The sequence below is a fragment of the Diadema antillarum genome, unplaced genomic scaffold (genome assembly GCF_040938485.1).
Source record: "Diadema antillarum isolate AM-2024a unplaced genomic scaffold, OU_Dant_1.0 seq00000119_RagTag, whole genome shotgun sequence".
NCBI lineage: Eukaryota > Metazoa > Echinodermata > Echinoidea > Diadematoida > Diadematidae > Diadema > Diadema antillarum.
The window spans coordinates 2,324,245-2,338,614 of NW_027271200.1; the positions used below are offsets into that span (position 1 = coordinate 2,324,245).

General features: G+C 40.4%; 1 protein-coding gene across 1 annotated transcript in view; it reads right to left on the minus strand.

The window, feature by feature from the left end:
• LOC139727122 (acetyl-CoA carboxylase-like) overlaps nucleotides 1-14,370 on the minus strand; it is a 102,341-nt gene that overhangs the window by 43,172 nt on the left and 44,799 nt on the right. The window contains exons 13-25 of the mRNA XM_071638103.1: nucleotides 13,779-13,942; nucleotides 13,090-13,244; nucleotides 11,118-11,217; nucleotides 10,322-10,549; nucleotides 9,469-9,663; nucleotides 8,341-8,431; nucleotides 7,518-7,664; nucleotides 6,511-6,699; nucleotides 5,572-5,672; nucleotides 4,825-5,038; nucleotides 3,611-3,838; nucleotides 2,574-2,663; nucleotides 1,226-1,344 (exon numbers count right to left, since the gene is read on the minus strand). Coding sequence (XP_071494204.1) covers nucleotides 1,226-1,344; nucleotides 2,574-2,663; nucleotides 3,611-3,838; nucleotides 4,825-5,038; nucleotides 5,572-5,672; nucleotides 6,511-6,699; nucleotides 7,518-7,664; nucleotides 8,341-8,431; nucleotides 9,469-9,663; nucleotides 10,322-10,549; nucleotides 11,118-11,217; nucleotides 13,090-13,244; nucleotides 13,779-13,942 — 2,021 coding nt within the window. The remainder of the gene's footprint in view (nucleotides 1-1,225; nucleotides 1,345-2,573; nucleotides 2,664-3,610; nucleotides 3,839-4,824; nucleotides 5,039-5,571; nucleotides 5,673-6,510; nucleotides 6,700-7,517; nucleotides 7,665-8,340; nucleotides 8,432-9,468; nucleotides 9,664-10,321; nucleotides 10,550-11,117; nucleotides 11,218-13,089; nucleotides 13,245-13,778; nucleotides 13,943-14,370) is intronic.

Here is a 14,370-nt window from a genome sequence, read left to right on the forward strand (position 1 = left end):
GAATTGATATAATTTTGTATGGCTCTACATGTCTAATCACTTATTTGTTTACATAGTAAGCTGTTTTACTGGTATTCAGTTAAAATCCTACAAACTCTTAAAGCTTTATTGACCCAACAACCCTACTTGAGTCTTATGATGTCAAAGCATCATCGGGAGGCATATGTGATACAATAACAGTCAGGAGGATTACATAACCATTTGCACTACGAGCCCATGCAGGATATTTGTGATGATTGGCATTAAATAAAGCTCTTACTCGAATATTTAATCAACTGAGTATTCCTTTTTAAACAAATACATGAGTACTGGACTTATAACACACCTCAATAACTGTCATGAGACAAACAGTTCAACTGTATGTCTCTGTAAAAAAAAAAAAATAGGGGGAAAAATGAGAATGAATAGAATTTGAAAATACTTGAATCACAAAACTTGCACATCAAATTAAGAGTATCTGAGCAGAAAAAAAAAGAAGAAGAAGAAAGGCCAATCTGCATACATTTCTTCAAAACTAATTTCTAGCTGCCTTGGAACATGGTTGAATAATGAGTTTTTTTTTGAGGGGGGCATATCATGAGTTCTCTTTTCATGCTATTAGCATCATGACTCTTTAAAAAAGGATGGTGGGGAGAAAAATGCACCTCAAACAATCAAATCAAATTGAATGAAACTGGACATCATGACAAAAAAAATCAAACTGAATGATTAAAGAAAATCTTGCGCACACACCAAAGAGGACAAAAAATTGTGAGACACTCCTTTTGTGTAGAGCTGTTCATTAATATGAAGCATTTGCCACAATCATTCAAAAGCAACTGAACCATCAAACGGTGTCAATTCATATCTTGAGTAAATGAGATTCCCTCCCCCCCCCCCCCCAATAAAATATGCAGTTACATGTACATGCTTCAGGGATTTATGGCTGCATTTCATTCACTCCTTGAGGATATCATATTCCTGGCTTAATTTCACAAAAATAGGAAAGTGCAATGACTGTACCCAAACTTAATTTGATGGCAGTATTTGCAATGGCTCTCTGATAAATAGGAAGTGCAATGACTATACCCTAACTTAATTCGATGGCAGTATTTTCATTTGCTATCTGACACCATGCCAGGCCTCCCCTACGCTCAAAATGGATGAACCCCTCTGACAGCATGCATCATGATTTCATTACACACACACAAAAAAAAAACCTCTGATGCTGGAGCGTTCCATTTACCTGTTCGGGTGAGATGATGGAAGCATGAACTGGAATTCCACCAGACAGAGTCCATTGGACAGCATGGCGTGGTGTAGGCAGTTCAGGTCGTAGGCAATGTACGCCCGCCTCACATACACCTGTTGGAAATAGCACGGGCATGATTAGATCAGAGGACTAATATCTTAATTTGGATGTCCCAGTATTTTGCTGATGAACTATGCACACATGTTTTGTATTACAAAGTATAAAGATAGAAAGACAGACAGATCACGGCTCTGTTTTATGAAGAGTTATAGTTGATTATATATAGTTGATTTCTGTGGTAAGTCTATAGCAGCCTGTGTGGTAAGGAAATGTATAATCGATTATGTCTTTTTATAAAACATGACCCACATCTTATTACTGTAAAAGTGGTTTCTTTCGCGGTGGTTTTATTTTCGCGCTTTGAGGTTGGACCGCGAATTTAACATCACGCGAAAATGTTTTGAACTCACGCTTGTTACAACGCTATTGCGCACATGCACACACGTAGATTCCGCGCATTGAGTGTATTGATGGTCAACATGCACACAGCGATACCACGCAATGTAGGTAGGTACAAGCATGTCATAAAGTACTCGAGAGACGGAATTTCAGATAAGCCCGCATCTAATTTGGATTTCTATTGAATGAATAAAAGAATAATTGGATTATAGTATGGGTTTTCGCGTGCAAAATAAAGCAGTTTTTGCCGACTGTGAATTCACAGATTTTGCCGGTCACGGATTTAAACACACGCGAAAAAGTCGGCACCGATGGAAACCGCGAAAGTATCTGTACACGAAAGAAACCACTTTTACAGTACAACATCTGGAAATAAGCTCCACTTGCATCTGTACGATAGCGAATTGGTATCACAGAACTGTGTGTTGGGGATAGATTCACTGAACAGTAATACCTGATACATGCATCATCAAAAGGTATTAATGATGATTATGGCTTTCAATAAAACTTCATTAACAGAGAGGATAAAAAAAGACAAAGAGAAAGCAAGTGACAGAAACAAACAGACAGACAAACATGGCAGAAAGACAAAGAAGACAGGGAAGGAAAGGAAGGAGGGGGAAAAATAAGCAGGAAAATTTAATCACTTTGAACTCTAGCTATGTTCATCAGTCAAACATGATGGTGCAGCTTTAGCTGAAGTCGACACACAGCTTGACGAGATTTCACCTGCACAGACAAGCAGTATGCACTGATGTAGAATCTGTGCAAGTATGAGGGCGACAACCCTCAAATATGTTCAGCAAGGAAGACTTTCATTGAATCATTATCTATAAATCACATCTTTATATCATATCATGATATAACATGTGGAGGAACGCACCTCGAGGGCAGCCTGCCTGACCACACTGTTCATGTGGAAGAAGAAGTCGGGCAACACGTCAAAGATTGTCGTCTCCGACATGATCAATTTCTGAAAGGGAAGCAAACGCAGAAACAAAATAACGTACAACATATCTCAATATTTTTTGCTTGTTACATGTGATATCTGAGAGTGAACCAACAGATCTTCTCCAAGCCTATCAAATAGTGCACCCTGGAACAAACTACTCCTCCGTAATGATGTATTCATTTGAGTCACACATTTTCATATTGTCTTCTATTTGTTGTTTTTTTCTATACAGGGGAAATCAGAAACAATCAGAAGTATAAGAAATTATTGATTAACAGGTGACATACTGTACCTGACAGAGAGAGGAAATCAAACATTTGCACATGTGAACAGAGGAGTAAAAGGTTGGAGTGTCTACTACGGGTCACCAACAGAAGAAATAATTAACACTGATTTATACAACACTGCCGTAACAATCAACAATACACTTGCAAGTGCTGCACCGGTAAGTACATGTGCTACTATCTATTTGTGCTGATACATACATACAGTGATACGATAATATATGATATGCTGATATGTAATCCATTAAGTTGTTTCCACGAGGTAGCAAGTCTTCCACAATGCCGGCGGCCATTATGAATATGCAGCAGAAATAATCGATATCATATGAATATTCACATTCAATAACTTCTAGCCTCTGTAGTGGCATTTGTGCATTGGCACACTTAAATGTGTATTGCGCCTTCCACTCTTCTAACAACTAAAGCAACCATTTCTCTCCGGTTACAGTAGAAAAGGAAGGGAGATGCTGTGTGACAGGCCCCCAGTCGACATACTTACTCATTGTGTGTAAATGCAAACAAGATTTTGGTATAAACTCTGATTAGATTTTGTTTTTGGTTTGTTTTTGGGTTTTTTTTAATTTGCTAACTAACTACCAAAGTCAGGGTGCATCTTAGATATGAGTGTACTATACACGAAGGTTCTTACAGAACTTAAACTTTTCTTGTATCAAAATCTTTTACCTTGAGGCTGTCTGGGCAGTACTGGTGGCCGTACATGTCGATGGCTGAGAGGAAGATGGACTCCACCTGGTTGTGCCTGAGCTCGTAGGAGGGCTGGTGGGCGGCGATCAGGGCCTGGCGGGACCGCAGGGCCACCTTGGAGTTGTCCGTCTTGTTGAGAGTTGTCAGCTTGCCTAGAATGGGCGTCAGCTCATCTGTCAGCCCGGACTCCCTGCTGCTCAGCCGGTCCTGGGTCAGACAGAAAAAGGGGGATGTTATCAGGTTTGTTTGGGTTTTTTTTCTACATACTTTGCCCCATTTTCTGACTATTTTTACCTTTCCCATGAGTGTTTGCTCATATTATAATGCCTTGTAAGGGTTTTAATTTGTTTGAAAATAATGAAAATCTGCAGACACAAAAAAAAAATCAAACATATTCCCATCTACAGCATCTGAATTACAGTTTTCAGATAAGGCAGAGGAGAAGTAAAATCACACGTAATATTCAAGAAGACAATCAATAACAAATTGTGAAAGTCCTCATTTTCACTATTCATCGTCATCTGAGTCCAAAGCCAGGAGAATGCACACTTCCTATGAACCCTAGCCTAAGCTGTAAAAAATAAAATTTAAAGAGCATCATCAAGTCATGAGAAATTAGGGTACTGAAGAATACGAGTACTGAAGATGTGCAGACAAAGCAAGAGACTGCTACAAGCAGTTCTTGAGTTAAAGATAATATAAAGTTTTGGTACCTCAAAAGTTTCCCTGGGTTTCCTTGTCTTAGTTTGTGTTTCAGGTTAAAGTGCCTTTCATATAACTAACACTGTGAGACTTACTCGCCCCAAAGTGCTCTCATGTCTTTGTAATCATGCAATAATGGTTTCGTACAATACGTGTATATTGATTGTCGTGGTGTTGCGTCGAGTCAAACTAACGGCTCGTTCGAATTTTTCAGAGCCCGCTCTGCTCTGGTACGAAACCATTATTGCATGATTACTAAGACATGAGAGCACTTTGGGGCGAGTAAATCTCACAGTGTTAGTTATATGAAAGGTACCTTAACCTGAAACACAAACTAAGACAAGGAAACTCAGGGAAACTTTTGAGGTACCAAAACTTTATATCATCTTTAAGATTTGGGAGAAGGGAAATTGAGACAACTGAAAATGAAGACACAACAAAAGGAGAGATAAAAAGGAGAGGCTGAGAATTGATTCAAGTGCTGCACTCACGATGAGTCCGACCACCAGCTTGTTCTTGCTCTGGACCTTGCAGTGCGAGAAGATGATGTTGAAGACGGAGGTCATGTCGCCCTTGAACTCGTCTCGCAGGGCCACGATGCACTTGTCGTAGGGGCCCTGCTGGAAGCGGCGTTCCACCTCCAGGTACCGCTGCAGCAGCTCCTGGATGATGGACTTCATGTGTCCCCGGATGCCGTTCCGATACCTGGCGGAATTTTTGGTTTTTTCAATTTACTGCTGTCAAAGTGGGAGTATTTGTGCATTTCGAAACTAGTGTGCAAATAAAAGTATGTGAATATTTTTGCTTGTTATTGTAACAGCTTTGGATGTTTTCATTCCAAGGAATTAAAAATGGGCAAAATCAACTTTACCCAGCTGAGCACGAAACGTTTCTTCAGCAAAAATTTCTGCTTTTACAGTATACCACACTTATTTATACAAACCAGGGTGATGAACTAATTGTGTGGTTCTGTGGACCAAACAAATCTGAATATCTTTTTTCCCCCTTGCTCTCTTTTAATTTGATACAAGAGCGATCACATGATACTTTCATGAAATACTATTCTAAACATGTAGAAATGGGAGTGGATTTGAAACCGTTTGAAATCCTCAAGAAGGGGGAAACCACATGGAACTTTACAGGCAGAGCTTGAGAAACCTCCGCTAGCATCATGCTGTCCCTGATTTTTCATTTCCCCTTTCAGAAGATTCCCCCATGGATGGAAGAGTTCTTCTCACCTCTGAACCAGCTGCACGATGCCCTGAGTGTGCATGAAGAACGTCTCTCTGTCCGCCTTCTTCTGGAGCGTGGCTGCATAGCGATCCAACACGTTAGCGATCTGAAACAGGATGCAGGCATCAGTTTCACAAAGCAGCTCAATAAGAATGAGTCAAGCCCAAACCACATAAACATGAATACATCTGTCACCTCTCCTGCAGTAATGGGTAGATCTCTACTCACTGTTGAAACTGCTCTACACTGCCATTACGCTAATGCACCCTATTCTATATATCTGAATTTTGCAGCTGAACTCAGATTTGCAATTTCTTGCTGTAGTCATATCTCAGTAAAAACATAACACCCACATGTAAACGGTATTGCCCAAAAAAAGAAAATAAGAAAAAAAAAAAGAGTTTGAGAGAGGCTACATTATATTAACCTTCCTTCGATAAGATCCAGACCAAAAATGCTCTGCATATATATACTGCATGAAGAGGGTTTCTACTGGATTACAATTCTATTACATTACTCATCATTAAACCTCAGTTCAACTCAATGTGACAGCCAGGACTGCACACACTATGGACAACCTACTTCCATCTACATAACCAACAGCAATTACAATATGACAAGAATATGTTGACCTTTGGACTGTGACATCCTGCGCAAAATCCCACAAATTGTGCCTATCAACATGGAGAGTATGTTCATCAGGTACGTTAGACAGTCTTGAGTCATGGCAAAGTGTAAATTAAACCTATTTTTGAATAAATTCAGCTGGTGGGATTAAACCAGGCTTTTTATTGTTTGTTGTTGTTCATGTTTATCTGAAGAGCTTTTTCTAAGACGACACAATAAAGAAAGAGAGAGAGAGCTGGGACTAAGCTAGAGTTGATCGACAAAAGTAGTGGATGTGGTGATGGAGGCATGGGTCATAATTTGAACTGAAGCCTGACCTGCTGGCTGGGGAACTGGCAGAGCACGGAGGTGATGTTGCTGCTGTAGTTGTTGAGGAGTCTGCGTATCTCCGACTCCACGCTGGAGGGCACCCGGCCGGAGATGCTGGCTACCATCGCCTGCATCTCCAGGAGGGGCAGGGCGGGGTCTCGCAGGGCGGACATCAGCTTGTCGGTGATATCGGTGCACTGGTGGGGTAATAATGGGAGGAGGAGGGGAGCAAAATCATTATTGGGGTTGGTGGCAAAGACAAATGAAAGAAAACCTTTCAATACAGCAGAAATTCTAACTCCTGTCTTTATATCTTAAATGTAGTTCACTTGGAATTGCACATATTGGTGGTGCAATCTGCCTGCTGACTGTCCAGTTCATCTTTGGCTTCATTTCCTCTTGCATGTAATCTCTCTTGTGTATTAGAGCAAAGACTAAAGTAAAGAATTCATGAGTGATGAATGTTTTACCTAAGTTGGTTTATACACAGCACAGTTTCCTCTCTCAGACACTCACCCAGTTTTATAGAGAAATCTTTCTTTAGTCTGTCATGTGCAAACTTCCTAAAACTTCTTTCAATACTTACAATCATTTTTCAACTGAAACGAGCAATTTCACTGACTTCATTTTCTTTCAGTGATATCACACTTTATAACCGGTATATTTCGTGGTGTTTTCATTTTCACAAATTTCATGAGTCAAATTATATGAACAAAATTAAGCAACTTAACTTCGGAAAATATTGCCTCCTGTAACACAAACGTACTGTATATTGTATTCCCAGGTGGAAAATCACAAATTTTCTCCTGAAAAGGCATAACGATTACTTCTCAATTTCTTATTTTGGTTCTCGACTGTGAATTCAATAATGTGTGAAAATGCCTCGCAAGTCACAATTCACAAAATATCAAACTCATGAAAATATATGGTGTGTACAGTATTATTCTGTGGCAAATTAAGTTATTTAATTCTCTTAAGATTTCATGAATTCTAGTATGCGGTGGCAGTTTCCTACCTTCTTGGTAAAGTGAGGATCAGAAAGACAGTAGCCATTCATGATGTTATCAGCAGCTTCCTTGATTTTGCGGAACTTCTGGTTGAGTTTGTAGCCCACGTTCTGAACGCCGGTGGGATCTGGGAATTTACCAGTGAAGACTTGCGCCTATGGGGAAGGAAAATAAGAAAAAAAAAGAATTGTTTTAACTTATACGCATTTCACTCAGTGATTTTTTTTTTCTGTATTGTTGTCTTTAATTCTATAGTACAATACAAGTTGCTCTTCCAAAGTTTCTCCAGAATAAATCAAGCAATTTAGGAAGAGCTTCCTCACACAACACACACACACTTATCCGAAACGAACATCTGCTCAGTGATAACGCAATGTCATAATATAGATGACATAATGAGAAATGATAAAAATCATTGTCAACGAGTATATCAGTCTCTTAATTGAAACTGATAACAGGAACAACTACACTGATGATGATAAAAAACAGCGTGGTTCGAAACTTTGACAATCATCCTAGAAAGTCAGAATAACATAAACTACCAATATTCAATCATAGTTTTATGGCCAAGCACATCTAATAAACTTGTTGCCATTCAAACTGCTTCTTAATATGATTTCTTGGCTGAAGATGTCCCATTCACAATCACAGCAACAAAGGTGCCAATAAATCTAATATCTTTGAAATCTGTTGATTATGGCGTAAATATGGAGAGACAAGAATAAAAATCTCCATATATGACGTCGTTAAGAATGCCCTATCAGCTGGATCAAGCACATGACTGACAGAAGGCAGTACATATCAGCCAGGAAAGCCCAAAGCTTTAATTACCTTCTGCACTCTGCTGGGGTCGTCCAGGTCCAGTTTGGCCACTACACTGCCTTGGTCAAGCACGGCTCCAGCCCTTTTCACATAGTGGATGCTGTAGGACAACAAAAGAAGCAGAAGAATGAAGCCAAAAGTCATGAAGAGCACACAACTATTGTGGACATCCTGACACTTGGACACCATAAAATCTCTAAATCTATGAGAAAAGGTGAAAGGAAAATCTCATAAAAGATGGCTACTCAATGTTTTTGATGCTCAGAAAATGAAAAGCACAAAAAGAACTATTTTCAAAATCTTTGAAGGCTTCCATGGTGGTAGAACGTTGGGTGGTAGAAGGCTTAACAGTGCACCACGTATTCTTTCTTGGGTACTGTAAAAGTGGAAATTTTCGCGGTGTTGAAATTTTCGCGCATTTCGCGCAACCAGAAACCAGCGCGAAAATAAAAGCACGTGAATATTTTTGCTTGCCATATGTTCCTGTGCGTGATGTCTTGATTCCGCGGAATTAAAAACATGCGAACCTCTTCTTACCCGGCCAATCGCGAAAAATTAGTCGCGCGAAAATATCCACTTTTACAGTATGTGTTTGGGTAGGCCTCTTTCAGGGCCAAACACATACCCTACAAAGAATACATGGTGCACCGTTAAGAACTATTTTTGTGTCTATTTGAGAAAGAGAGAGGGAAAAAAACATGGGGGGGGGGGAAGAGAGAGGGTTGGGAGTGAAGGGAAGGCATCAGTGTATGATGGAATTGTGAGCTGAATAGGCTGACATCTCTACATATACAAGTAGAAGTACTATCAAGATGCATTCAAACTTTAAGAAAATGGGAAAGCCAGCCTAGGAAAATTTTCACCACAGATATCACAATTTCTTCCGAAAACACACACACACACAACTGCACGATTCATCTTATCTATCTATATATGTATCTCTCTCTCTGTATCATGTAAATATGCACACACACATACACACTTCATCTTTCTACCCCTCCTCCCACCCCCCTTTCTCACATATACACACACACACACACACACACAAGTATACACACACGCATACTACATTTAACTCCCACTCCATTGCTCATTCTCCCTCGCGCTCGCCCATCCTCCCACTCCAGCATCACTCACCATCCCGACTCGTTGACCCTCAGGCTCATGACCATCTTCATGACTTCGATCTCCGCGTACGGCTGGCCGGCGTACACGTGTCCCCCGTCCTCCACCACGAAGTTGATGAGCTTGCCCGCCGATGGGGACCGGAGCACGGTCGGGTCGTTCTCCTTCTCAAAGATGCAGGTCTGGATGCCGATGGTGATGCGGTAACTGGTGAGAGAAATGAGAGAGGGAAGCATCGTGTGAACTAATTGCTGATGTAAGGAGCATTACTGGGTCAATATGTTGGTTGTTGTTTTTTTTTCTACTTTGGAAACCATAAGCAGTCTTCTTTTTACTTGTTTCTCACAAACAGTAAAATAAACATGGAGATGTAAATGTTTAAGTCTCATATCAGCTCTTTATTTCACTTATGTTCATTCCAAAATGTTGATTTGACTTCTTGGTCTAAAACCCTCTCTCTGCACCAGTCTAAAGACACAAACAAACATACAAGAAAAAAAAAAAAAACAGTTTCCGAACGAGCAAGAAAGACAACTTTTAAGAAACTGTCTGCTGCCAGCATCCATTCACTCTCAGTCCAAACAATGCATACCTTTAACAGAATTCTCAGTGAGTGTGCTCATGTTGCTACACACAACTGCTATCATGACCGACAACTGTTTTGCACATGTCTTGTGAATATCATACTTTTTGTCCCCTCTCGGCTCTGAAAATCATAATAAACGCAATGAAAGGAATATCGAGAATTACGCGTTGAGGGCTCATTTCAGTATTCAATTATAAGGGGAAGAGCGCCCTCTCAAATTAAAGATCACCCACTTCAGGGAACGAACGAACGACCGCGCCTGCATCTTTGCCCACGTACCTATCAACCTGCTCTTTCATGTAGGTGGCGTAGCTGCTGCCATCATAGGAGATGAGCAGCCCCCCATCGGCCATCCTGAAGATCTCCGCCTCCACGGTGGAGCCGTTCATGCACAGGAAGTAGCTGGTGGGGCCCTGGCGCGTCACCTCCGTCTCGTACTTGTTGCCCTCGTAGATCAGGTCCACGTCGCGGGCGTTGGTCAGGGTGGAGGCGGGTAGGACCTGACCCCTATCGCGGGGAATGTGACGAGGAGTTTAGAAATATGAGACAGGAAGCACTCGCGTGTCGCACTTCAAACTGTCTGCCACGGGCGCTATTTCTCTGTTACATAACCTACTAGACATGATGGTGAAACTTGCCCCTGGTTTCTCATGTTGGTGAATACTATCCCAATATCTGTGTTCTGCACCAGCTACTTTAAAGGTGACAATGAAATGTGAATCTAAATTTTACTTTCCTGCTGTCTACTTTTAATAGGTTTATTCGAATATCATGGCCAGTTCTCTGAACACAATATAAAATTGGCAACCACTGACGATACACAAGATTTTATTATCATCATCAATTCATTCATATCGAATCTCGTTCAGTATATATAACAACACTCTCTTGGTTGGCCAAATTGTGTTATATCATACCTCTCTTTCAGCATAAAATAATGATATATATTGCAGACAATGCCCAGGTAACCTGACAGAGCTTTTCTGCATGGTGGTATACAAGACTGGACCACTTTGAAATGAGGTCTGTAAGAGCAAGATGTCAATCTTCAGAGGCTACAAAATACACAGCTTACCTTTCCAGGTTACTGAGGTAGTTGGAGAAGTTCTCTTGGATGGAGGCATCGGCGATGTGAATAGAACCGATGATGACCCCAAGCAAGGGGTCAGGTTTCTCTGCCTGAAAACAGCAACACAAAAATCATGCAATTTGTCACATTTTTTCTCACAAACAAATTCTAACTAGAAATGTCGCTATGGCGACTGGTATGCCTCCGCCATAATGCATGATTCTCCTAATAGGTCTAGATAGTACATGTGGACAATGTGTGATTACATTTTCACAAAACTGGCAAAATACTGAAATGACAAGTTTGTCACAAATGTGTTGAATGTTCTCCTTCCTTGACCTTGGTTTAATTGGATGAATAGGAGAGCATGTATTTGGGGATTTAAGGACTTTAACTTGACTTTGACCCATTCATACATTTATGCATTGAGTAATTTTCATGGTACCGGTATGGAAAAAAAGTGCAATTTCTGTACTGAATAGTAAATTGTTACCATGTTCATCTGGCCTTTGACCCTAAAATTCATAAGATAATCACTTTCAGGTAGAACATGCATAAATATGCAGTAAGTTCCACGATAAATTGAGCCACTTCCGAGATATGGAGGAAAAAGTTAGTTCAGCACTTTCACTTGATCTTTGACCTTTTGACCTTTGAGGCAAAAAAAAAAGAAAAAAAAAAACTCTCCAGTAAATTTCTATTAGGTTACACATGCATACACCAAGTGTAAAAAAAAAAATAATAATCCTGCTGGCATTGCATGAACATGAGGGAAATAGTAAAATTTTGAAGTGTTGCACTTGACCTTTGACCCCTGACCTTTGACCCCATGAACCCTACATTCTCTAGATAATCACTGCCAGTCAGTACATGTATATACTATGTTCCATGAAGATACCTTGAACAATTTTCCAATTTACAGAAAAAAAAAGAAATTTTAATACTTTTACTCGACCTTTTGACCTTTGACCTTTGACCTCATGACCCAAACTTTCACCAGAGAATCTAAATTGGGTAATACATGTATGCACTAAGTTTCAAGAAAATATCTTCAGGCATTGCATAGATATGGTGGAAATAGTGAAATTTTATGTATTTGACCTTGACCTTTTGACCTTTGACCTTGAGCACGTGCACCCAAAAGTTGATAGGCACGACTTCACCCCCTAATACACATACATGCCAAGTTTCAATAGGATACCTCAACAGCTTTTGATAGTTACCTTGTCCACAAAATTCATTACGGACGGACGGAAAGACGGACGGACGGACGGACGGACGGAAGGACGGACGGACGGACAACCCGAAAACATAATGCCTCCGGCACCACTTCGTGGCGGAGGCATAAAAATAACACCATCAAATAACAAGGCACAAGTCTGAAGCATCCCCCTCCCCTCCTCCCCTCCTCCCCCCCCCCCCCCCCAAAAAAAAAAGAAGGGCTAATTATGACCAACTTTTAGAAACAAAATATCAAACATGTGCAAAATCAGTACACCATAAGTGGAAATGATAAAACAAATAGCAGGATTTTCAAGGAGGGGCAGAGAAAACAGACAGCCACAAGTGTTGTCACAAGGTTTTCTGTAAACATAAACATATAGTAGTAAGTTGCCATAATGACTTGAGAAGCTAACTTTTTATTTGGCTGCAATATTTACCAGAGAGAAGGGCTATCATCAGCTACTGAGATGGAAATCCCTGATAAAATGATTTTCTCTCAATGTCTTTCTTTTAAAGTGTGACAACCTATTCCTAGCTCCTATCAAAATTAAGGATATGCTTTTGGCTTTGCATTTTAAAAAAAAAAATCCTTGCAGAATGTAGCCATCAGACAGACTCTTTGAGTAGTAAAAACAAAATTCTGGACTACAATTTGTCTTGAGAGAGAGGATGCACTATCTGCCATGGAAATGGAATCGATTTGAGGAAAGTTTTTTTATCCTATACTCTTTCCACACACATGGAAATGCATGACCCACCTGAACTTTCTCTGCAATGAGGCGGTCCAGCCAGGCAGTGCTGAAGTCGTTAGTCTGAAAGGACTCGGTTCCCAGCAGCATGATGAGGTACTCTACTGTGGTCCGGAAGTCACCACGAATCGACAGCTCCTTCAGGGCTACTATCATGTTCCTGAGATGCAAGTTAGAAAAGAAAAAGAATAAACAAAAAGGATTACACTCTGTTAACCATTGCTTTTATCACTTTGAGGGTCAAAGTGCAGTTTCATGAGAGAGCACTGTTTTCCAGAGGAAATGTGCACAAAATCACAAAATTGTGCCTGTTTTTGGAGTAATATGCAGCTCTCAAAATGGGCGTGGCTTCATAACGATATGCATGGACATCACAAATTTCATCTCAAAAGTTGTGCAAGACTTTAAAAAATTGTCAAGAAGCCTCATGATCAGGATTCTAGCGTTGCAGAATCAATGCGTGAAATATTGACGGGGCGGATTGTAAATCAATGACAAAAATTTCAGTATGTTGTCTTTTAACATTGTAATTTTTTTTTTTTTTACTAACACTGTTAGTCTGTGGAATATTTCAGCAGTTCATGGAAATTTTTGAAGCTCCTCCCTCCACAATCAACCAATCAGAAGCCATCATTCTGAAAGAGGAGGTGCGTAAAATACAAGATGCGATGGCAAGACAGAGGACTACACTCACTCTCTGGCGTCCTCTCTGTCCTCCCCCCAGGCGAAGCAGTGACCAAACTGGGAGTCGGCAAACTCGTGCAGCCCGCCCGAGGCCGCCACACTGAAGTAGCCCCACACGTTCTTGTTGCTGCGGAAGTTGAGCTCCGACACCGTTCCGGCGCTTGGCTTGAAACCCTGGAAGCCAGTTTGAACAATCAAGCATAATGGCCGAGTTAAGCGATGTGTAAAGATATGTTTTTATTATTTTTTTTTTTTTAAGGCGAGTTAAAATCTTATATCTAGATAAATGTAATGATATGAATCAAGAGGATTCATATCATATATTAATGACACACCACATGAAATTCCAACCCGACATACAGAACTCATACTATTGAAACAGTACATAACTGCACATAGGCTAAGTTTTGGACTACACAATCACGCATGCAAACAAAATTGAAGAAAATTGAAGGCTACGATCAAAGACCTCTCTTGAGGCTTGAGAGAGGGTCTTAACGCAAGCTGCTTGTTGGAGTGTCAGTACAACACCCTGAAAATTATCCCTACATTGTTTAAACTATAAAAAAACAAAAAACACACAATAAACAAACACAATTTCA